General features: G+C 34.4%; 1 protein-coding gene and 1 pseudogene across 2 annotated transcripts in view; both read left to right on the forward strand.

Annotated features, from left to right (window-relative positions):
- DPYD (dihydropyrimidine dehydrogenase) overlaps positions 1-24,546 on the forward strand; it is an 848,382-nt gene that overhangs the window by 500,028 nt on the left and 323,808 nt on the right. For both annotated transcript variants that reach the window (XM_049618415.1, XM_049618416.1), the window contains one exon: positions 9,324-9,488. In XM_049618415.1, the coding sequence (XP_049474372.1) occupies positions 9,324-9,488 (165 nt within the window). The remainder of the gene's footprint in view (positions 1-9,323; positions 9,489-24,546) is intronic.
- LOC125913311 (40S ribosomal protein S20-like) lies at positions 13,404-24,297 on the forward strand (annotated as a pseudogene).

Consider the following 24,546-nt stretch of genomic DNA (forward strand, 5'->3'; position numbering starts at 1 on the left):
GTTCAAAATGTCATTATTTCACCCTTATCCTTGAGTTATAATTTTGAAATTATGCACTTCTCAGTTAACATTCCTTCTTTATAGAAAATATTTTACTCTCTTCTGACTTCCATTGGCACTGCCAGGAAGTTCACTGTCAATCTGCTTTTCCTTTGTAGAGAGTCTTCTTTTTTCTCTGGCTGCTTTTTAAATCTTCTCTTTGTTTTTTGGTGTTTTATTTACTACAAGGTGGCAGTTAAAAAATAAATAAAAACTTTCCTTGAGTTTGTTATTGTCCCTGAATTTGAAGACTGCTGTCCCTCATTGATTCTTTTGAATCTTTAACAATCTCTATTGAACTGATGCCTCTCTCAAGACTCCCCATTATATTCTTGGGAGCCTCACTTAGATTTCTCCTTTCATTCTTACTCATTTTCTGTGCCTCTCAACTCTGCATCATGTTTTGCATCCCATTTGACTTTGCTGCCTTTCAGGTAGTCTTCCCATGTATCAACTTGACTAATTCTCTTCAGCTATGTCTAATCTCTTGTTTACCCCAAACTCTTAAAATTCTGTTTTCCCAATTTGTTATGTGTGTGTGTGTGTGTGTGTGTGTGTGTGTGTGTATTTAAATTTCTAGATATTCCTTCTTTTGCTTATATTTTAAGTTTCTGTGATAAGTTTTGAGTTTCTTATTCTTTGATTATACATCCCTCTTTTATTTTTCAAACATAATAAACATTTGATTCTAAATCTGATAATCTCAGTTATCTGTATTCCCTTGTAAGTCTGGTTTTGTAGCTTTTTCTGCCTCCTGACTCTCACTTCCAATATTTTTTTTCTCATTTGTTTAGCAGAATTATTCTGTTAGGAGTTCACTTTCCATGGAAATTTATTTATGGGAATTTTTTGATACCTGGTGTAAAAAATCCCTCCAGACAGAGTTGGAGACTGCGTCTCCTAGTTACCTGTGGACACCATGACTAGGGGTCACCTTTAAACCAAATTTTCAACTTGAAGTTTTGCAGTCCACACAAGTGTGCAATCCTAAGGGAGATTTATTTTCTTTTTCATCCATAATTAAGGCTAAAATGGACATTTACACCACCATTGCCCTCTGGGTGTTTCCTAGTTCACAAATTGAGAGCATTGCTTTTTGTTTGTCCTTTCTTATGGTTAAGCCCTGACTTTTTCTCTCTCTAAGGTATGTCTGAGCCATTAGAAATCAGGCTGTAGGCCATCAGGGACCAGCAGAAACCTTGAGAGAAGACACCACCCTGCAGGTAGTTTGTCCTTAGGAATCTCTGCTTTGTCATCATTTTTGATCCCTGAGAAATTTTATTTTGACACCAGTTCAGTTGTGCATCTTGTTGACCTTACTGCAGAAATGGAAAACTAATTCTTTAGATGCTTCCTTCCTTAAATGATGGCTATTCGTTTACAGTGGCTTCTAGAGTAAAACCAGAGGATTTATATACAAGTTTTATAAAAAGTGAAGTTTCTTAAAAAAATATTTATCATTTTCAATGAAAATTCTGCTTTAATACTTGGAGATGATTAATAATTATTAAAACTGACTCATGCTTACACCTTCACAGCTGCTGTTCTGGGCCTTAAAAGATTTCTTCAAAGCATATCACATGATCATCTTATAAGCAGGCCAGCAGAAATTTCTAAGTTAATTACAGTTTGGCAGAGTGTATCCAAAACCTCTTATCTGAACAGTGAACCCAATAATTTAATCAGTCTGTCTGTTGATTAATCACGTTCTAATCCATCTGATATCAGCTCTGAAAAAGCTCTTCATCTGTTCCTTGTAAAACTTATCTCTGTGAATGCACAGCTGCTGTGAGCTATTGGTATTAATAACTTGAATAGGAGACAGAACACAATGGATTCTCAAAGCCTGCAGAAAAAAGTTTGAACTCCTTAAAACAGTCATTCAGGACTCTGTAATCTGACCCAACTCTACAATCTTCACATCCCCATTTCCTGTTGCTTTCTCAACTTCAGCCCATGTACTAGTTAAGGCCAGGTGCCTGAACTCTTCTGTTTTGACTGTTTCTAAAGCTCATGTTGATGAACGAATAAATATGTATTTAATCAAACACCACATCGGACATGTGCTATAATATTTCACTTAAAATCCTGCAACCTCTCTGTCATATAGCAAAGCATGTAGTGAAGCCAGTTTGACAGATGAGAAAGTCAAAGAGCAAAACAAATTACTTTTTGGTGTCCTATTTACAAAGTTATAAGCTCTTTGAAAAAGGGCAAGAGGAAAGACAAAAGGCTACACGAGTCTGTGATTGAACATTTTACTAGTATGACATAAATAAAATTCAAAAAATTAATCTCCATACTTGGACAGTGTGAGATACCAAATCCTTTAGACGTTTGACACTATCTAAGAGGTCAGGGATGTTTGATCCAAAGTGAGCACTAGAGAGTGTGTGAGTAAAATTCCTTCCCTGACACATAGTAGACATTCAGAATATTCAGTTTCTATTCCTTGTTCCCCTCCTTTAGCCTAATCAGGTTGTAAATTGTTTCCCTGTTCATTCTAGAACACAATGTGTTGTTTGTTTTTCCTTTTACTTGTACTGTCTTACCCTTCTTAATAGACTATCCATTGCATCAATTCAGTCCAGCTGCAAGACTGAGATTGAGTGTACCCCAGGCTGTCTGTGTTGACTGTCTTCAGCACATCAACACATTGGAGTCACAGAATTCTCGATGCAACCTAAAACATGAGAGGATTTTAAAGAGTTCTTGCAACTTTGATCTTGCAAGGTTTGGGGCTACAGGAATAGGAAATGGATTGTTATGGTTTATTCAAGACTATGGAAATTTTCATTTCATTACATGATAATAATTTTGTCTGTTTTACATCCACTTTCCTAATTAATAATTATACTTCATTAGTGTCCATATGATATTTTCTTGTAAGCCTTCTAAGGTGAACCTTGCAGAGACCAGTCCTGTGTAGTAGATTCTTTAAGACTCCTTTAAAATTACTTGCTTACCTCTCAATTACTCCATTTTTGTTTATATGACCATATATATGAATCATGGACTTGAGAGATTACAAGATTTGAATATGACTCTACCTATACCTTATAATTTGGAACCTGTCAGGGGCCTATGGTTCTATCATATGAACTGTAACAGAGGAAGCCCTCCACAGAAAGAGGGAAGGATGAAGAGCTATGCAAATAGAAGCAGAGAGAAGAGACAGAGAAACATTTCAAAATGAATTTCCTTCCTTCCTTCCTGTTACGGGATTTTTTCCCTTTTCCTTAAAGTAAATGCCACATCCCTACTTCTTAAAAAAGTCTAACTTGTTTAAATTGATTTGTTTTTCTTGCAACTAAAATTAGTGCTGATTAGTATCACCTGCATCAAATGTTAAGTGGTCACTAATATTATTCATATCACCTAAATTTGCCTGAATTCTAGTCTCATCTCTAATGCTCACTAGAGCTGGGCAGCAGTAGACAAATTCTCTGATAATTTATCTTGTGTTTGTAGATAACACTGTTATTCTTGTTCACTGTGTTTTCCATGTGGGTAGACCGATTCAAAGTTCCTGATGACAAATGGGTAAATTTGGTCACAATTTCAGGTTTTTGAGCGCTATCTTTATATAAGACACTAGGATGGAAAATTGATGTATTAAGAACAAATTTTCATCCTACCCATTCCACCCCTCCAAAACAACCACGAACAGATTATTCTGACCATTATAACATTTATTTTGAGGAGTGATCAAATATTAATATACTTAGCTCATGAAGAAAATAAAATGTTAGGTACTTCTTTCATAATAGTGGAGTTGCACTGGAAACTGGGCCACTGTTGAATTTTATTTTACTTTTTTGCTATTCCCAGGGAAGCAGTATGCCAGATTTATAATGATAGAACCATATTACATAACAGGATATTTGTTGTTAGATTTATTTGCAAAGTGATTCTCCTCTTTTATGGAATAATGTATAGATAAAGCCCACTCATACAGAAAGTGATATATTTTAGAAGACAATTTGTCATGCAGTGCATTTAATTTTTAAAATTCTAGGTTTTAAAACTAATTAAAAGATTTGTTTGACATGAAGAGCCAGTTTATGGCAGAATTTTGGAAATTAAGAAAGGAATGACTTACCCCTAAGATTTAAATTACAGGTTTTCAGGTAAACCAATGAAACTTTACCTATAGTGTATAACAATATGCACTCTGATACCACAAAACGCATAAAACAGATTTCTCATTTTACCATGTGTTTCTGCAGTTCAAGAGTGAAACTTCTTTGAAATTCTATATCACTAATACTTTTAGAAAGTCATCGTTGCTCCACCATCCCCAATTTCTCCCCCAGCATCTACCTATTGTAAGAGGTAACCACTCCTCTGAATTATTTTAATTATTTTCTTATACTTACATTTGGTCACATAAATGTGTTTCACTAAACAGTATGTTATGTGTTTTTTTTTTGTTTTGTTTTAGGTATCATATTCTATATATTTTTCCACAGCTTGCTCTTTTCACTCAACAGATTTCTAAATTAATCTGTTGTGGTAGAGTAGCTCTGGTTCATTCTGCAAATTTTATTTTTCATTTTAATTCAACGTTTTTGGACCCTGTTTCTTTTCCTAGCCTCTTAACAAGACATCTCTGCAAAGTTTCTTTTTCTGTTCATTGAGGCCATCGTGACTATCTTGATCCAGTGGTAACCATGGAAACACTATAGTTTTTTTTTTTTTTTCTTTAGGATAAGAGAGGTCAAGTAAATGAACTTAAACAAGCAAATATAATCAGCCTGTTTACCATTTAAATCTCTTTACTAATGCTGAAAATCACTAGCATCACTTCAAATGTTAAGGGGTCACTAACATTCGATTATATAATGGTAGTTACAATATCACACAAAGCAGAGATATCACCTAACATTTTCTTATCTATAAACATCAATTTTAAAAAATCAGTATATTGTTAATGCACTGAAGACTAGAACTATGGTAATTCCTCTTCTTTGTTATAGAGAATAAGCTTGTTTGTTCTAAATATTCTGAATATGTTTGTTATATTAATTCCCTTAAGCAATGCTAATATAATTTAGCTATTAAATATTAAAGCAAAATATTATCTTATGAAATCATGCTCAAATTCTAGTATTCCCAGGTCAAAAGCTTTAGTAAGTTATTGCCCAATTATTGAAGCTTTAACTCTATAATCATATAACCAAGGGTAATTGGTTGTATCCAAGTTTTCATTCACCTTTCACTTAACAATTCCAAGAAGTCTTAAGTTAGTAGAGAAGGGTTTTTTTTTTTTTGATAAGGTAATAATAGCAAATATGAATGAATTTGGGAAAGAAAACCTAGAATAAAACTTCTATTATCAATTTATCACTAGGTGACAATCTTGGAATCTTGGAATCTCGGCACTTTCACTGAATTTGGAATACACTGAATTTTTAAATTGCTACAATGGCAACAGTTGACTCACTGATAGTTGACAAGCTCTACACATTAGGCATATGCAATTTGGGCGGTTGTTAAGGATCTTTTTTCTTGGCTTGAGTTAAAGAAAGAGAACACTAACCTGTTCAGAGAAACACTGCCTGTTATAAATCAACATAAAGGAATTAGCAACCCTGATTATGAAGTAGATAAAATTTCCCTCTGATTTGCTTGCACTTACTGTTTGATCTTGGTTAAGGAGATCATTGATAATTCTCCCATTGTATATTTAGAGTTTAATACCAGATTATAAAAGAGAAAAATAAAACACCCCCAACATTAAAAATAAATTTAACTCACAGCATTCAAAAGAAAAATCTCTAATGTCAGAATTTTAGGTTTTAAGGTACCACTGAAGTGGGGCATTTTAAGAATGGAGCATTTGCTTGACTGTCCTCTATTTATTTTTTTATTAAAAAAAATTTTTTAATGTTTATTCTTGGGTGATAGAGAGACAGAGCATGAGTGGGAGAGGAGCAGAGAGAGAGGGAGACACAGAAAATGAAATAGGCTCCAGGCTCTGAGCTGTCAGCACAGAGTCAGACACTGGACTTGAACTCACAAATCTATGAGAGCATGACCTGAGCCAAAGTCGGACCCTTAGCTGACTAAGCCACTCAGACACCCCTGACTGTCCTCCATTTAAATCTTGTTAATTTGGCCATTTGGCCACTGTGGGTTGTTGGCCTAATTGTTATTAGGCAGGTTACTGTAAAATAGTATATGGCTTAGAATTACTGGACCATTGCAGTTTTCCTTACTCAGTATAGGTGCAATTCTTCTATGCTGTGTCTTCTTTATTTTATGATATTAAAAAAAAAAAAAAAGCCTAAACATACTATGAAGATGTGGTCCCAGCCTAGGGCACAGACACAAGAAGCAACTATAGTTGGTTAAGATCGTAATACATTCATCAGCCAAGAAATCCTCTAGGTAGCCAATGACCAGTTTAGGAATTCGCATCCACCTGACCCAGAAAGCCTTAGAGTCAGATTGTATCTGAATAAAACCATTGTATTTGGTTCCTTGAGATCAGATAAACCCAGGAAGTTAGAGCCAACAATCCGGGAGATCTTAAAAGCTACAGTGTGAGGAAGTTGAAATATGCTTCCTGTCACTGAGGCTCTGCTGTAGGCTGAGATGGGGAGAGGTGGGCAATCTGTGTCAAGCACAGTGTTACCAACTGTAGTTGGGGACAGGGAGCTGTATTCAGGGGTCACTGAGGTATCAGGGGAAGCAAGGAAAGTCCCCAATTCTAGAGTAACAGACTAGTAGGAAAGGATCTAAAGCAAAGAACCAGTACCTGAAAATTGAATATAATGTCTGTTCAGCAACAGAATAAGGCCAGCAATAAATCCTCTATCCTTCCCCTGCCTCAGGACAAGACCCATTCTAGTGCCTAGGGTTTTGCTTTAGGCTTCTTCAAAAAACATTATTTGAGCACCTGTTAAAGGCCAGGCTAGAAGCTGCACATGTGTTAGCAAATGAGATAGTTTCTTTTCCAATCCTTATACTCTAGTGGAAGGTTCAGACAAGAATATAGACAGTTACACTACAGGATGTTAAGAATGCCAATTGGGGAAGGATATATTGCTATGGTGGCATAAGTCAGAGCAGCTTATTAAGACTTGATGATGTTGGAGACATGGAAAGGTTTCTCAAAGGGACTGAAGTCTAAGTTAAGACCTGAAGAATGGATAGGAAGAGGGATGCTGCTAACATTAGTCAGTTTTGTTGAATAAGCAGGAGGTGCTGCTAAATTATAAAGTGGTCCTTTAAATGGGTGCCCCTTCATTTGTGGGACTCTTCAGTGCCAGGGCACATGAGTTGGTGAACTGAGTAAGGACAGTATTCACTTCCTTGGCCAAGTTTTATATAGGGCAAAACCTGTGGCCTAGATTGGATTTATCTAGATGAAAGGCTTTTAGACTAGGGAGTAGAGCAGAGGAAATGAAGACTTCAAGGCTTAAAGTGAATGGCTTTTGAAAGTTGGAATATAGAAGAAAATTAGCCTGGGGCACCTGGGTGGCTCAGTCGGTTGAGCGGCTGACTTCGGCTCGGGTCATGATGTCGTGGTCCGGTCCGTGAGTTTGAGCCCCGCGTCGGGCTCTGTGCTGACAGCTCAGAGCCTGAAGCCTGCTTTGGATTCTGTGTCTCCCTCTCTCTCTGACCCTCCCCCATTCATGCTCTGTCTCTCTCTGTCTCAAAAATAAATAAACCTTAAACAAAATTTTTTTAAAAATAGAAGAAAATAAGCCTTATTTGATAGAAACATTCCTAGCATCGTGTTCTCAGACCATGGCAGCACTTGAGTTACCTACCTGGGTAAGCTGCACAGAAGCCACCTGCAGGGATGTACAGCATACATTTAAGCCTTTGCCAAGACAGAAATTTGACCCATTAAACCTGAGCATTCTGGAGTGACTTGAATGTCATTTTACCCATTATAAGATTGTGGAACACTGTTTTACAATGGCAAATCAAAGTAAGGCTGGTGGTGTTGCCCATAATTACAATAGAAGTGGAATGGCTTAATTAGTAAAACATTAACTGGCAGGATTCCTATAAGTAAAAATGTACATATTTAAGGAGGCTTATTGTAACATTTATACCATTTATTTTATAATATACTAATTCGAATGTAAAAGTGAATGTAAATTACCAGAAATTAACATGCAATGTGAAGAAAAGTCCTTTTATCCTCTGCAACTGTAGCATTTGGCAGATTCAGGAATAAATAATCTTTTGTGGCAAGGGTATGCCTTATCAAACATATGCAGATCAGCACTAATTAATGCTAATTAAGGTTTCCTGTCTATCTAGTTGGAAAAACGTCCAAATGTTATGAAATCCAGTTAGTATGCCTATTACGCTAATTGTTTTATATGGGGTGGTTCTTAATTAAAATATGTAAATTGACCTTAATTGCTATATACTAATGGGGGTTCATGTTATCTCACTAAAAGTGACAAGATGGTGAGGAGGGGTACTTAAATGACTAATTCTGATAAATCCTTAACTAAATGACCTTTACTCAAAATTAATTTTAATTGGAAGTTGGCTAAAGAAACATTTTTCTTCTTTGTTTCTTTTTAGTTTTTAGTAATGTAAGAATGTTACTCTTCTTTGTTAATACAGCTTTAGAAGCAGTTGTACATTGTTAATTACACTTAACAAGCAAGTTAATTTGTTTACTGTTTATAGTTATCAGGAAGTTATTGATATCCTCATTTCAGTCTTGGAAGAACTGAATTCTCATTGAATGTGAATTTATAGTTAGAATTCTATAGGTAGGTTGACCCAGTTAGTTTGTTAGAATATGTGTTAAAGTTTGATGAGCCAATGGTACTAATATGTACTCCCTGGCTGATTTACATTGGAATTGCTTTTTAAGAAAAATAGTGGGTTTTTTTCTTTACAAAACATTAGCTTTTATTGGAATTAAAATGTCATTGAAGGTATTTGGATTAACTAGACTGAAACGATATTCTTACATTTTACTTATCAGGTTTTTATTTATTATTTAATTGCAAACAAATTAAAATATGTATGCCCAAAACCAATAAAATGAATTTACATATTTTTTAAGATGCTAACCTTACAATTACAGAAAGTAATTTAAATAAAGCTGACAAATACTTTGTTTACTCTTTCATTTGGAAGTAGTTTATATTCACATGTAATTTAAAATATATTTTTAAAATTCTTCTCTAAAAATGTGAGAAAGGACTTGGTAAAATATTGTCATATAGAAATGAGCATCGAATAAAGATTGTAGTTTTTCTTGGTCAAAAGGAGACCCAATATCTTTACTCTTTTATCAGGACATCGTGACAAATGTTTCGCCTAGAATCATCCGGGGGACTACCTCTGGCCCCATGTATGGCCCTGGACAAAGCTCCTTCCTGAATATTGAGCTCATCAGTGAAAAAACGGCTGCATATTGGTGTCAAAGTGTCACCGAACTAAAAGCTGACTTTCCAGACAATGTAAGTGTGATTTAACGTCTAAAACAAAAGAATTGGCATAAGTTGGTGAATGTTTATTTAAACATCCAATTCATAGGCTTATAAATATTAATGTGTATAATATATTTTATTAAAGAATCTGCCAGTTGCTTTGCTGATGCATAGAAAGATAAAAAAGAAAGAAAAGCTCAAGAACTCATAAAAATCCACACAATGTGAGGCTTTGTTATAAATGGGTGCCATGCAGATGGAAGAAGTATCTACATAAGCAGAGGAAGAGAAATGAAATCCTCATTTTATTGACTTGGTTTTCACTGTATGTAGCTAGTATTTATGAAGGTGATGACCTTAGGAAGAAATTGCAGGCTATAAATCATTTTAAATATAAACCTGAGGCAGAAGCAGAATATCTTCTTATATAGTTTATTTATGTTTTTTCAGTGGGAAATAATTTACCAAATAATTTTAATACCTTTATACTAAATGAGTCACTATCTTTTATAAAGCCCTTTCTTTAAAAGTACTGTGCACAAAGATTACATGTATTTCATTTCTTTATGGATTTTTATATGTTGCCAATAGTTTTTTAACCTATAGGTAGTATTTTCTCTTCAGTAGATGGTTAGAGTTGTTCTTAATTCATTTATTCTTTTTCCCCCTCTCTCACTCTGATACACATATGCATACACACAACACACACACACACACACACACAATTTTCTGCCTCCCCGCCCCTCATCATTTTCTGTCTCAGAGCTGGTGATGAATGGAAGTTGAGGTTTGGACAATGTGTGTCTTTGTGTTGTAGAAAAGATTCAAAGATGAATTGGAATGTTTTAAGTACTCTAATGATAGATATTTTAAAATCTAATGAAATTTGTGGATGTTTTCCCACAAACTGATAAATTCGAAAATCTTATAAAGGGACTTTCTATTTCATTCTCTTGCCTAACCCATTAAGTTGTTGTTGTTTTAGAGTATTCTGATTGGTTCAAAGCTCTCTTACCTTGAAACAAAATATACACACATAGAATAAAATTAATCGTCCTCAAGTCAAACCTTCATATATAAAGGGAACTATCAATACCCATATGATATCTGTAGATTCTGTTCTTTAGGAATTTTTCACTTTCTGAAATTGATGTTGCAAATACTCTATGTTCACATTATGCAATTAACTCTAGTAAACAATTATGTTGAGCTATTTGTTTTTTCAAAGGGCCAAAATCTTGTGGGAAGCTTTTCTCAGAAAGACAGGGACAAAAAGTGGGTCAAGTATAAGAAGAATTATTAATGTGTTTTTAAACACCATCTACGGATTTTAAGTATTATACTAGGTACTGAACAACCGTAAAATAATAGCAAAAATAATAAGTGTGAGCTCTTATAATATTAAACTGTGGTTGGTATTGTTATAAATGCCTTATGTATTTTAATACTCAATCTTTAAATAATCTTATAAGATAGGTACTATTACATTCCCCATTTCACAGAGAGGAAACTGATAGGAAACAAAGAAGTAACATTACATGCCCAGGGTTGCACAGCTATTCCTTGGTTCCCCTTTCAGTTTCCATGGTTTTAGTTACCAGGAGTCAACCCAGTCTGAAAGCAGATGATCCTCCTTCTGATGTTGGAAGGTCAGTAGTTGTTTTAAGCTTTGTCACAGTGCTTATGTTATTCACCTCACTTTATCTCATCACATAGGCATTTTATCATCTCACATCATCATGAGAAGGAGAGTGAATACAGTATAATATTGAGAGAGAGAGAGAGGCCATATGCACATAACTTTTATTACAGTGTGTTGTTATAACTGTTCTATTTTATTCTTAGCTTTTGTTGCTAATTTCTTATTGTGCCTAATTTATAAACTAAACTTTATCATAGGTATGTATATATAGGAAAAAGCGTGGTTTATAAAGGGTTCAGTGCTATCCATGGTTTCAGGTAACCACTGGAGGTCTTGCAATGTATCCCTCATAGATAAAGGGGGACTATTCTACATGGTGAAGCCAAAATTTGAACTTGAAACTTGCTTTTAGCATCTGTGCTCCTGTCTAATTATAGTGTTCTCTAGTGCACAAAGTGCAGTATCATTTCAGGCCTTTAAAATTTCAGTATTACTTTTTAATGCAACATAAGAGGATGAAATATAATTTCCCCAGATATTGCTTCTATAGTATTTAGATAAGCCATAGTATCTGAAAAAAAAATCCCTTTTCCTGGAAGAGAACTCCTGCCACTGGCTTGTCTCAAACTCTACTCTCTTTTGGGCAGGAGCGAGATATTATACAGTGGCCTCCAAGAAATGACAGTAAGTAGACGAGAAAGCTGAGATGAAACTCTTGCTTTGTGATTCCACAGTCAAGTAGAAAGAAGAAGCACATTTAAATGTTCTTTTCAAAATTTCCCTGGAAACAATTTTCTCCTCCTATATGCTTTTTCCTTCTGAGAAAACAATGCATGCTTTTCTTGTTTCTAATTCTTTCGCCATTGAGATTATACTCATTATTCTTTTTCTATATCCTTAGAACTAATTTCTAACACTTTTATCCTCCATATCAACGATAACATTTTAAATACAATTAAAATGGCATTCCCATTTGAACCCAGAGAAATAATGTGTTGCACCTAGATATTGCCATGCTGCGAGTAGAATATCCCCCACTGTTTTGGAATTACTCTGATGCCAAACCCAATGAGCTGAACGAAAGAAGGTGACCCTTCATTTTCCAAGTTTAATTATCACTCTCACTGGAGTTTTCCCACATCATTCTCAAGTGCGTGGCTGCCACCTTTGATGACAGGGATCGGGTAATTCAACCCAGTGTGGCAGCTTCTAAGCAAGAGGTAACTTTTCTGAAAAAGAAATTGTCCTGAGGGTTGTGGAGAAGGGATGTAGGTCAGCTGATAGTAGCAGCAGCTAGTATCTTTCTTTCCAGAGAGAGTAGACACCAGTTGACCATGAACTGGAGGAGACAGCTGGAAGAACACCTTGACTAGAAAGGCATTGAGACCCCTGAAATATATTGTAAAGGCTTGTTCCTTAACTAGCACAGAGTTATACCAAAGCCTACACTTTATACTAGACTTCTGCCCGGCTTTCAAGGTTCCTTTTTATTTATCTGTGAATTAAATTTGGCACACTGATGATTGTAGTGACAGTTTATTACTAAGAGTTTTTTTGTTCCTAAGCTGAGATTTTGCAATGCTTATTATGAAATGTACTGTATAATTAGGGCTTACAGAAATCAATTTTAAGTGAATCCTTTCATTCTCACTGCAAAAGCCTTAGAAACCATATATTTTAAGCTTCGCAATTTTTTTTAACCAAAAAAATACATGCTGCATTTTGTCTGAATGCACTGAATTAGCAAACAAAGACTGACATTTTCTATCATTTGTGGCAGCTAAAGTAAGAGTTAGGCAAAAGATAGGGATTCAGCAGCGAATTAGCTGGTGAAGATAGAAAAGGGAGTGATGGCTTTGTTAGAGAAATTAATAAAGGAAGAACAATTGATATGTAAATATACTTCAATTACAATACACCTCACTCTACTGAAACCCTTCCTCAGTTCATTACTGAGAAATCAGCATTGCACACATTAAGTTCAAAATGATTCCAAACAAGTTGCTCTTCATCAGCATTCCTGAAAGTGCTTTCCTGACCAATTAGCCTCTAAATACAGAATTCTGAACCCCGTGTGTGTGTCCTGGACTCCTTACACACCCTACCAAAGCCTAACAGCCTTTCTTCAGAATGTTTTTGAATGTGTAAAACCCAATTCAACAGTTTGCAAAGGATTCCTATTGTATGAAAATGAATGCTCAATATATTTTTACAAATACAGTATAGTAATGCACGTTACTCTTTAATAAGTCACTAAAACACAATCTAGTGGCGGATGTAGTAACTACTGGAATTTTAACATAATGGTGACCATCAGTGACACCTTGAGATATCTAAAGCAACTTGAAGGTGATTTTCTGTGGCTTCTGTTGGTGCAAAGTCCCAGGTTATCGATAGCCCTACTATGGTTTGTTGCATTCCTGAGGAAATGCTAAATTACAGCAGGAGGTTAGTGAAAATAAAGAAAATAAAAATAAAGGTCTAAGTTTTTCTCCATCCTAGTTCACGAATTTCCTGTATTCTATCAAGAATTCTATGGACCTCAGATTAAGAACCTTTGCCCAGTGCTTCTCAGCTCTGGTTGCATATTAGAATCTCTTGTGGAACTTCAGAAAAGGTATTTATGGTTAGGCTCTGTCCTAGTTTAGTCATTTCAGAAATTCTGGGATGGATACAGTGAATATCCATTTGTGTGAGTGTGAATGTGTGTGTGTGTGTGTGTGTATGTGTGTGTATACATATGTATATATGTATGTGGTGTGTGTGCATATTTTTTATAAAGTTCAATTAATGCTACTGCATATAAAACCAGTAGCATTCATGACCATTGACATATATCATTACATATTTATAAAAGTCCTGTATCAGAGCTCAAGAGCCTTTTATATGTGCCAGGGCCTGTACTTAGGGCTTTATATATCTGTGAAGCAGAGTTTTTCCTCATTTTATAGATGAGGAGACTGACTTTTATAAATATGGCATTGCACAGGGCACTGTGTCACACGGCTAGTAAGTGAAGTCATTGGGGCTGGAAATCTTTCCATTACACCTTGAAGAGGTATTTCACTTGGCACTAAAGAACCTGAGGAATTAAGAGTAATATGTCATTTCAGTTCTCCTTTACCCACCCACTCAGATAGGACAATTATATTGAGCTCTCTTAACCACAGACTCTCAAAAAGGAAAGCAAAATCTTTTTATTAGACAAAGAAAGAAGTCTGTTATCAGCCAACCATTATTTTGTCATTAGTCCCAGCTCAAGACATTTTATAGCTGACTTTAGAGTACAATGTCGGTGACTCAATGTGGACCTTGGTTTGAACTGTTACCTGGTCCCATCTTAAGTTCTGTATTTGAAAATAGGGAGTCAAGGGATTGAGTCAGATCTAGGTGTCCTCTAAACAAGGAGGATACTTACTGCTTATTCAGTGGGTATTCATCACCCCATAACTGCTGCAGTCTTCCTATAGGCACCACAAAGGCTGACTCAGCAGAAGCAGGCTTTCTTTTCTTTGGATTATTTATAACTAAGTCTTACTCATTAGAAATATGAGGATTTTGTTATCCCCTCTCAATCTGTTTAGAAGAATAAAATTTAGTAACAGATAAAACTACAATATATATGTTTCAGGCCAATGATGACCAGTATAGGGTTGTTAACTTTTGCTTTCATTTTTTATTAAACCATTGCTTTCTTAATACAGAGCTTATAAAGCATAAACATCACCTTTGCTCTTTCCCCCTCATGTTCTGAAAAGGATATTCACCAACAGAAATGTAAGCATCCCTGCACTGGAGGGATTCCTTCTTTGTTCCCTCTGGAATTTTTTGAGCTTGTCAATTCTCTGTTTCTGTCAATTTCTACACATTCCCATGTTGATTTATTTTAAATAAATTAGGAAACTGCTGGAGCAAATATTGAAGGGAAGTCTAGTATATCCCCAGGAAACTCCTTCTTTCTTTACACCAGAGCTTAAGTAGTGATTTTCTAACATCGTTCATGAATTCTAGAGAATACAGATACTTCCCAACCTCCCTCTTTTACTAAAATCCAGGACAGTTATCTGCTGACATTACTTTATTGATTTTTTAAAAGATCTATCTAGTGTACAAAAAAATAAAATAAAAATTAATCATAATAATAGTGGAAATTTAAAAAGTTAGGGTGGATTGATGTAAAACAGTCCATGTCTAGTTGTCCTAACAAATCTCTGTTTTCACTTTCTAGAGTTGATAGAGTCTAAGAGCTAATGGTATGAGGTTTAAAGTCAGAATAGATTTGAATCTCAGCATCAACTCTGACTTGCTGTTTATTGATGCTCTCAGAGTCTGCTTCCTCATCTGTGTGATAACAAGAACTATTCCCAGAGGTTGTTGTAAAGATTAAATGAGATATTATATGTATCTTGTTTGGCACATTGAAGTTATTCACCACTATAAATAATATTGCATAGGATACCTTTATGCATTTAGCTTTTATTCCTTTTTAAAGTAATAATTAGTTTTCATGAAATATTCTGAGAGGGGGATTTGGCAAGTCAAAGGTAACAGCCTATTTATAGCTCTTGAAGTATATTGCCAGTTGATTTGCAAAGCATTTGTGAACTAACAGTGCATATACAAGTCACTATTTTAGAAATAATTACCAACTAAAAAATTAAAAACTAGCTCACTAAATATGCTTTTTAGTGATACTTATAATCTTGAATTTATTATATGTAATATAGAATGTAAAGTCTTCTGATCTTTATTCAGTGTTTTATTTGTTATACTTCTGTGCTTTAATATCGCTCATTTTTTTGACTTAGTTTCCAATTAAAACAAGACTTAAATAATGGCAGTTATTAGTATCAGCATAGAAAGAGAAAAATTAAAATGTGTTTAATTCTACAAACAAGAGTAGCCAAAATGAATCAGAATGCATAATGAAGCTCATAGTTCTGTGATTAGTTTCTGGCTTCATGTAGCCAAGTATTTTTTTTTCTTTTTTTTTGAATAGGATATTCCTAGTTCCTTAAAAGAAAACATTAGCTACAGTTTAGATGGAGTAATGGGGACTGGATTTACCATCCCACCTGAAACAGCAACATAAAATAAGGTATAAAATATATGAAACAGCAGTGTTTAAGACCTGGGACAACAGTCGATAAAGATAGTGGTCACTGAGAGATGGAAAACAAAGGAATGAGCTCTGCCAATGCTCTAGAATGTTTCCAGGCCACATTACAGGAAGAAGAACCCAGAAGTCTCTCTGAGTTGAGGAGACAAAGCTGAAAGTCCAGAGAAACCAAGGTGGCTAGAATTCACAAGATAGAACACCAGAAAGCAGAGAGCTGCATGCAGGGAGTACTCCAGCGACCTGCAGAAGGTCCCTCTTGAGTGTTCAACAGAGTACATCAGCTCATGCATGTGAGTAAATTACAAGAGACTGCAGAAAGAACTTTCTGAATGGATTAGAGGAACTAGTACTCAATTCATAAAAGGATCTGGGAATAATTACTCTTTCTGCCAGCCAGACTGGAAAACCCCATGATTCACAATTAGCCATAGGCTTAGCACTGCTTTAGTCATGCCCAACAACCCTTAAAAGCCAGATCTGAAAGGATCAAAATATTTCCAAGTAACCTGAAACTCAGAACAAACCTCAAGAATATAGGTATACAAAAATATCTAGGACCAAATAAGATAAAATTCACAGTGTCTGGCATTCAACTAAAAATTACCTATCATGTGGGACACCTGGGTGGCTCAGTCGGTTAAGCATCCAACTTCAGCTCAGGTCATGATCTCACAGTTTGTGGATTTGAGCCCCTTGTCGGCTCTGTGCTGATAGCTTGGAGCCTGGAGCTTGCTTTGGATTCTGTATTTCCCTCTCTCTCTGCCCCTCCCCCCCACCTCTCTCTCTCAAAAATAAGTAAACATTAAAAAATTTTTTTAAATAAAAATCAAAACAAAACAAAAAATGCAATCAGACTTCCAGAATGAAAACTACAATGAATAAGATGAAAAATACACTGGTAACTAATAACACCGTATTAGGCACTGCAGAAGAAATGATTAGTCACCTTGAAGATAATAGCAGTAAAAACTATCCAAATTAAAATGCATGGGGGGTGGTTGGAGAGTGGGGAGTAAATATACCATTTGTGAGCTAGGGACAACTTCATGTGGCCTGATATATACTGGAGTTTTCAAAGTTTGAAGAAACAAAATGGCTCCAATTCCCAGTTTTGCATAAAGCTATAAGCCTTTCCACCTGCAAAACAAACAAACAAGTAAAAAACAAGAAACTTGAACTCCAGGCATAAGAAACATGAAGAAAATTATACCAAGGAGTACATCATAATTAAATTAGTTGAGCCAATGATAAAGAAACAATTTTGAAATCAGAGAAAAAAGCATATTCTTTACAGAAGAACAAATATAAAAGTCACTGTTTTGATTTGTTGTCAGAAACAATGCATGCTAGAAAACAACAACTTTCAAGTGCTGAAAGAAAATAAAAGGTCAACAACTGTTAATGTAGATTGCAAAATTCAACAATATATCTTTCAAAAATACAGGTGAAATAAATACTTTTTCAAACACGAAAAGCCAAAATAAAATCATCATCAGGAGATCAGCACCACAAGAAATGTTTAAAAACTGTTTTAGACAGAATGTAAAATGCTGCTAGGTTGAAATATGGATCTACACAAAGAAAGGAAGAATACCAGGATTTGTAACTACATACGTAAATATATGATTTTGTTTCTTCTTATTTAATTCACTTTAGAAGAGAATTGTTTGTTTAAACAAAAATATAAGACTGTGTGGTTTATAAAATATATAAAGGTAAAAATGACAATAAAGTACAAGAGTTGTGAGGAAGAAAATGAATTATACTAATGTAAGCTTCTAACAAATTATGTAAAGTTTTATATCACTTGAAGGTAGACTGTGATAACTATGTACAATTGAAGCTCTAAACAACTAATAAAATAATGCATCTGAATTATAGCTAAAAAGCAACAGTAGAGTTATAAAATAGAATCATACAGAGTACTTAAGCCAAAAGAAGGCAGAAAAAGAGAAACATACTAAAGAAGAGATGACACAAATAGAAACCATGTAGTAACATGATAGACTAAAACCTAACCATATCAATAATCATATGAAATGTAAGTGGTTGAAACATTCCCAATTAAAAGGCAGAGATTTTCGGATTGGAAGAAAAAGCGTGACTCTACTGTGTATATACTGCTTACAAGAAAAATAATTTTAAATATAAAGACACAAAAAGGAGAAAATTGAAGCAATGGAAAAAGATGTACCATGCTAACTCTAATCAAATAAAATCTTATAATATTAATAAAAAAAAACAAAGTAGATGTCAAAGCAAAGAATATTGCCAGGGACAAAAAGGGAGCATTTTATTATAATGAAATGGTCAGTTCATCCACAGGTGATAGCAATCCTTAAGTTTATGCACCTAGTAACAAAATTTTAAGATAACATGAAGCAAAAACTAATAGAACAGCAAGGAGCAATAGAAAAACTCAGAATCACAGTTTATTTCTATACCTACCTATAAATCATTAATAAAACAATGAAGGGAGGTCATTCAAGATTTGAAAAATGCTATCAACCTATCTGACTGACATTAATAGGACATGCCATCCAGTGGTAACAGAATACACTATCTTTTCAAATATGTCCATAACATTTATTAAAATAGACCGTATTCTGTGCCACAAAAGAAGTATCAATAATTTTAAAGAATTCAGTTCATTCAAGGTATGTAGAAAAAGAAGAATAAACTAAACTCAAATAAGGGATATAATGAAGATCAGTGGAGGAAGTTGGTAAGTTAGAAAACAGTATTCTCTCTCAAAATAGAGAATATCAAGGAAAGTAAAGCTGATTGCTTAAGAAGACAGCCAAAATTAATAAAACAGACAGACTGAAGAAAAAGGAGACAAGAAACACAAATTATCAATATAGGGAATGAAAGAAGTAGCACCACTGCAGATTCTATGGATATTAAAGAAAAATTATAGAATATTATAAACGATTTTATGCAAATAAACTGGACAGATCTTTTGAAAGATGAAAACTATCAAAGCTTAGTCAAGAAGCAATAATGTTAAAGAAATTGAATTTATAGGTCAAAACATTTCCATGAAGAAAACTACAGACCCAGATGGCTTCCTGAATAGATTCCACCAACCCTTTAAGAAAGAATGATTCCAGCTCTTTGAGGAAGACATGGTCACAGCTAGAGCGGAGCTTTGCAGGCTCTGCCCCTGTTCCCAACTCACTGCTGTTCTCTCTTGCTGAGGAATAAGTCAGTCAGGAAGCCATGGCCCGAAGACACCCGTGGAATCAGAGGTGGCCATTCACCAGATTAGAATTACTCTAACCAGCCGCAACGTGAAATCTTTGGAGAATGTATGTGCTGACTTGATCAGAGGCACAAAGGAAAAGAATCTCAAAGTGAAAGGACCATTTCGGATGCCTGCCAAGACTGAGAATCACTACAAGAAAACTCCTTGTGGTAAAAGTTCTAAGACTTGGGATCGTTTTAAAGATGAGGATCAACGATCTACTCATTGATTTGCACAGTCCTTCTGAGATTGTTAGACAGATTACTTCCATCAGTATTGAGCCAGGAGTTGAGGTGGAAGTCACCATAGCAGATGCTTAAATCGACCTTTTTAATAAATTGATTGTTAGTTAAAAAAAAAGAAAGAATAATGCCAGTTCTACACACACACTTTCAGAAAAGTAAGACAGGGGGAATACTTCCCAACTAAATCTATGGTGCCAACACCTTATTACAATTACACAAGGACAGGACAAGAAAAGAAGAGTATAGACTGTTGTCTTTCATGAACATAGATGCAAAAGTTCTAAACAAATTTTAACAAATAGAATTCAATAATATATAAAGAATATAATGACCTCATCATGACCAATTGAGGTTTATTCCAAGAATTCTAAGTAGGTTTAACATTTGAGAATATTGTAATTCACATAAATTACAAACTAAATAATAACAATGAGAACAACATAAATTATATAATTATCTCCATAAACCAAACAAAAAACATTTGAAGAAATCCAAAAATCTGTTTTTAATTTAAAAGAAATTTCAGCAAACTAAGAATAGAGAGGTAATTCCTTAACCTGGTGAGAACCATTAAACAAAACAAACAAAAACCTACAGCTAACATCCTAGTTAATGGTGAAAGACTGAATATTTTCTTCCCAAGAGAAATAAGATAAGGATATCTGCTCTCTCCACTTCTATTCCACATTTCTGCTAGAGTTTATTTGTTTAAATAAAAGAGTGAAAACAACAAAAAGATATACAGATTTCAAAGGAAAAAGTGAAACTTTATTCACAGAGGATATGATTGTTTATGTAGAAAATATGATTAAATGTGCCAATAAAAACCACTTTATTTACAAAACCAGGAAGCTACCTTATAGGCTGTTGTTTTCATATTTTTCTTAAAATATGCATTAAAATAGTGTTTATCTTCATTACCAACTTTTCTTGTAATCCCTTAAATTATGCACCTCTGGAGATTGCCTCATTCACCTAATCCTGGTCATGGCCTGTCAAAATTCTACTTTAAATAATAAATGAGTTTAGGGGCGCCTGGGTCATGATCTCATGGTATGTGAGTTCAAGCCACGTGTCGGGCTCTGCGCTGACAGCTCGGAGCCTGGAGCCTGTGTCTCCCTCTCTCTTTGCCCTTTCCCTGCTCACACTCTGTCTCTCTTTCCTTCAAAAATAAATACTAAAAAAATGTTTTTAATAATAAATGAATTTATTAGCAGAGTTGCAAGATACAAGATCAACTTATAAAAGTCAATTATACTTTTTATATGCTGGCAATAGACAACTGGAAACTGAAGTAAATATATCATATTGTATTAAAATTAAGCAGCAAACACATGAAATTGGGATAAATCTGACAAAGATGTGAAAGACATGCATCCTGAAAACTACAAAATCCTGCTAATAGAAATTAAAGAAGACCTAAATAAATGGGAGGCTCTACAATGATTGGAAGAGTTAGCATTGTTAAGATGTCAAGTGTCCCCATACTGGTGTAAAGATAAAATGCAGTCGTAATCAAAATGTTAGCATTACTTTTTTTGGTAGAATTTGACAAGCTGATTCTGAAATCCCTGTGTAAGTGCAAAGGACTTACAGTAGCCAAAATCATTCAAAAAGAACCAATTTAGAAGTCTAACACTTTCTGATTTCAAGGCTTATTTTAAAATTGCAAGAATCAAGATACTGGCATAAAGATAAATATACCAATAGATTAAAGGAGGATAGCAAGCCCGAAAACAACTCACACGTCAGTTGTGTGAACAACTGACTTTGTCAAAGTTGCAAAAAAGAAATTCAGTGGACAAAATATAACGTTATATAACAAATGATGCTAGTAAAATTGGTATCCATATTCAAAAAAGTAAGTGTTCACTCATATCTGACATGATATATAAAAATTAATTCAAAATAGTCATAGGCCTAAATGAAAAACCTAAAACTATAAAACTTCTTAAAGAAAACATAGGTGAAAGTTCTTGTGATCTTAGGTTAGGCAAATATTTCTTAGATATATACCAAAAGCACGGTGCTTCAAAGAAAAAAAAATGATGTGATTTACCCAAATTAGAAAGTTTTGCGCTTCTAAACCTATTATTAAGAAAGTGAAAATACAAACCAGAATGTAAGAAAATATTTACAAATCACATATCTGTTGAAGTGCTTATATCCAGAATATTTGTTTATATCCACGATATTTAAAGAACTTTCAAAACCCAACAGTAAAAAAGCAAACAACCCTCTGCACTTTGACCAAAAAAATTTGAGCAGATACTTCAAATTTTTTTTAACGTTTTATTTATTTTTGAGACAGAGAGAGACAGAGCATGAATGGGGGAGGGGAAGAGAGAGAGGAAGACACAGAATAGGAAGCAGCCTCCAGGGTCTGAGCCATCAGCCCAGAGTCCGACGCAGGGCTCGAACTCACAGACCGCGAGATCGTGACCTGAGCTGAAGTTGGACGCTTAACTGACTGAGCCACCAAGGCACCCCTCGAGCAGGTACTTCAACAAAAAAGATTATGAATGATAAATAAACACATGAAAATGTGCTCAACATCATTAGTCATTATAGAAATGCAAATTAAAATCATAATGAGATATACACCTATTAGAATGTCTAAAATTTAAAAGACTGATCATACCGAATGTTAGCAAGGATTTGGAGGTACAGGAACTCCTATACCTGAGGCGTGAATAAACATAATAAACATGTTCATTATCTTGATTGTGATGATGGTTTCAAAGTACATACATATGATGGGGTGCCTACGTGGCTCAGTTGGTTAAGCGTCCAATTTCAGCTCAGGTCATGATCTCACAATTCATGGGTTCGAGCCCCACATCAAGCTCTGTGCTGACAGCTCAGAGCCTGGAGCCTACTTCAGATTCTGTGTCTCCCTTTTTCTCTGCCCCTTCCCTGCTTACATGCTCTCTCTCTCTCTCTTTCTCTTTCTCTCAAAAATAAATAAAAATGTCAAAAAAATTTTTAAAAAACCAGTATGCATACACATGTTAAATCTCATAAAATCATATGCTTTAAATGTGTACAATATTTTGTTATACTTTATATAACATATAATAAATTATACATATATAACACATAATTTATGTATATATAGCATATAATTATATAGAATATAGCACAAATAATATATATAACCTATATAGAATATATATATCATATATAAAATTATACTTCAATAAATCTGTTTAAAAAATAGGTTCAGTTTAAAATTATATGGCACTTTTCATGGAATGTGTCCTGGAAATTAATTCAAGGTTTAGCTGAATGGCTAAACCCTTGTCACTGAGAGCTTCAATCTCTACCCCATTGCCAGAGCCATCAGTCAATTATTACCCTTTACAAAAGTGTCCTGCATTTTGGTCACATTCACTTTGATATTGAATCACAGGAATTAACAGGTTAAAAGTGACCTTATATCATATTAAGAAAAAAAAGAAATATTGGATTGATTTTTAAGCTGTTGTTTTGTGGGATAATAAAATTTATCAAAGCTTTTTAAATAGTCACAATATACAGGCATTAATTGCCTACAACATACTTTTTTCTCAAACTCGCCTTTACTTTGTAAGTTGTCAGGCTGCCTTTTGGATAACAATACTGTCTTCTCCATTTGGAAGTATGGCAGGGAACACACTGAACCATGTTGAAAGAGACCCTGGGGATGGTGATGGTGCACTGAATTAGGCTCTTATTAGTATGACTTGTTCATTAGAGAGGCAATGGGAACAATTTATAAATTGTATATGTTTGCTATATAACCATAAAATTAAACCAAGTCCATACTCAGATAGGTGAAGAGTTCTGTTCAGTGGGTTCACTTACTTTCTTAATATCAATTTAGTAATCTTTCATCAGTCAATATAATGTTTTTGTGGAGAACTCAACTCTGATGCATTCTTCTTTTAAAATACTTGGGAAACCAGGAAAGAGAAAGGATAGGGTAAAACCTTCTACTTCCCCTCCACCCATCCCTGTAAGTCTCTGAAATATGTCTGTTTTTAACTTAAAGGGTCCATTTAAAAACAGAAAAAAGCACAACTGTTTTATGAGAGCTTAAAAATAGAAGGTAATATAAAGGTTTTTATTTAATGTAAGATACTACAATTGTTTTTTCATTTGCTTTGTTACAAACTACTTATCCTAGTTGACTTTTGGGCAGATGGGAGCTTACTCATAGACAACATTTCCCCCCCAGCTTCTTTTTTTTTACCACTAGGCATCTTATTCTTTTACATTGTACCCTACAAGGCATATTCTAGAGGTTTATTATTCACAAGGAACTATTTTCATATTTTCCCCTTAGGTCTTGTAGACATTTACTTGAAAGCATTCTTTATTCTTTAAGATAGTTCAAACACACACACATGCGCTCACACACACACACACACACACACTAATTTAGTTTTGTTTTTAAAGGTTTGTATACTGTACTTTAATGACTGTTTTTATTTTTGTAACCATTATTTATGTTTGGATAATTGATTCCATTTAAGCAGAATTTAAGGTTGTATCTGAGACCCACAAATAAGATCTAATTAATTGTAAACCATATAAAAGGAGAATAGTCACAGAGGCCTTGGACAACTAACTTAATCACCAGGGAAACCATTTTTAAAATATCACAAATGAGGTAAACTTTGATAGAATAAATATGTACAATGAACCCTCCAAATTACTGAAAATTGTATTCTGTGGGATTTGTCTTCATTTTACGAACTAAAGTTATGAAAATATACATTACAATGAGCACCATTTTAGTATGGATATATATATATATATATATATATATATATATATAGGCAACTTGTAGT

The sequence above is a fragment of the Panthera uncia genome (assembly GCF_023721935.1).
Source record: "Panthera uncia isolate 11264 chromosome C1 unlocalized genomic scaffold, Puncia_PCG_1.0 HiC_scaffold_4, whole genome shotgun sequence".
NCBI classification, from domain to species: Eukaryota; Metazoa; Chordata; class Mammalia; order Carnivora; family Felidae; genus Panthera; species Panthera uncia.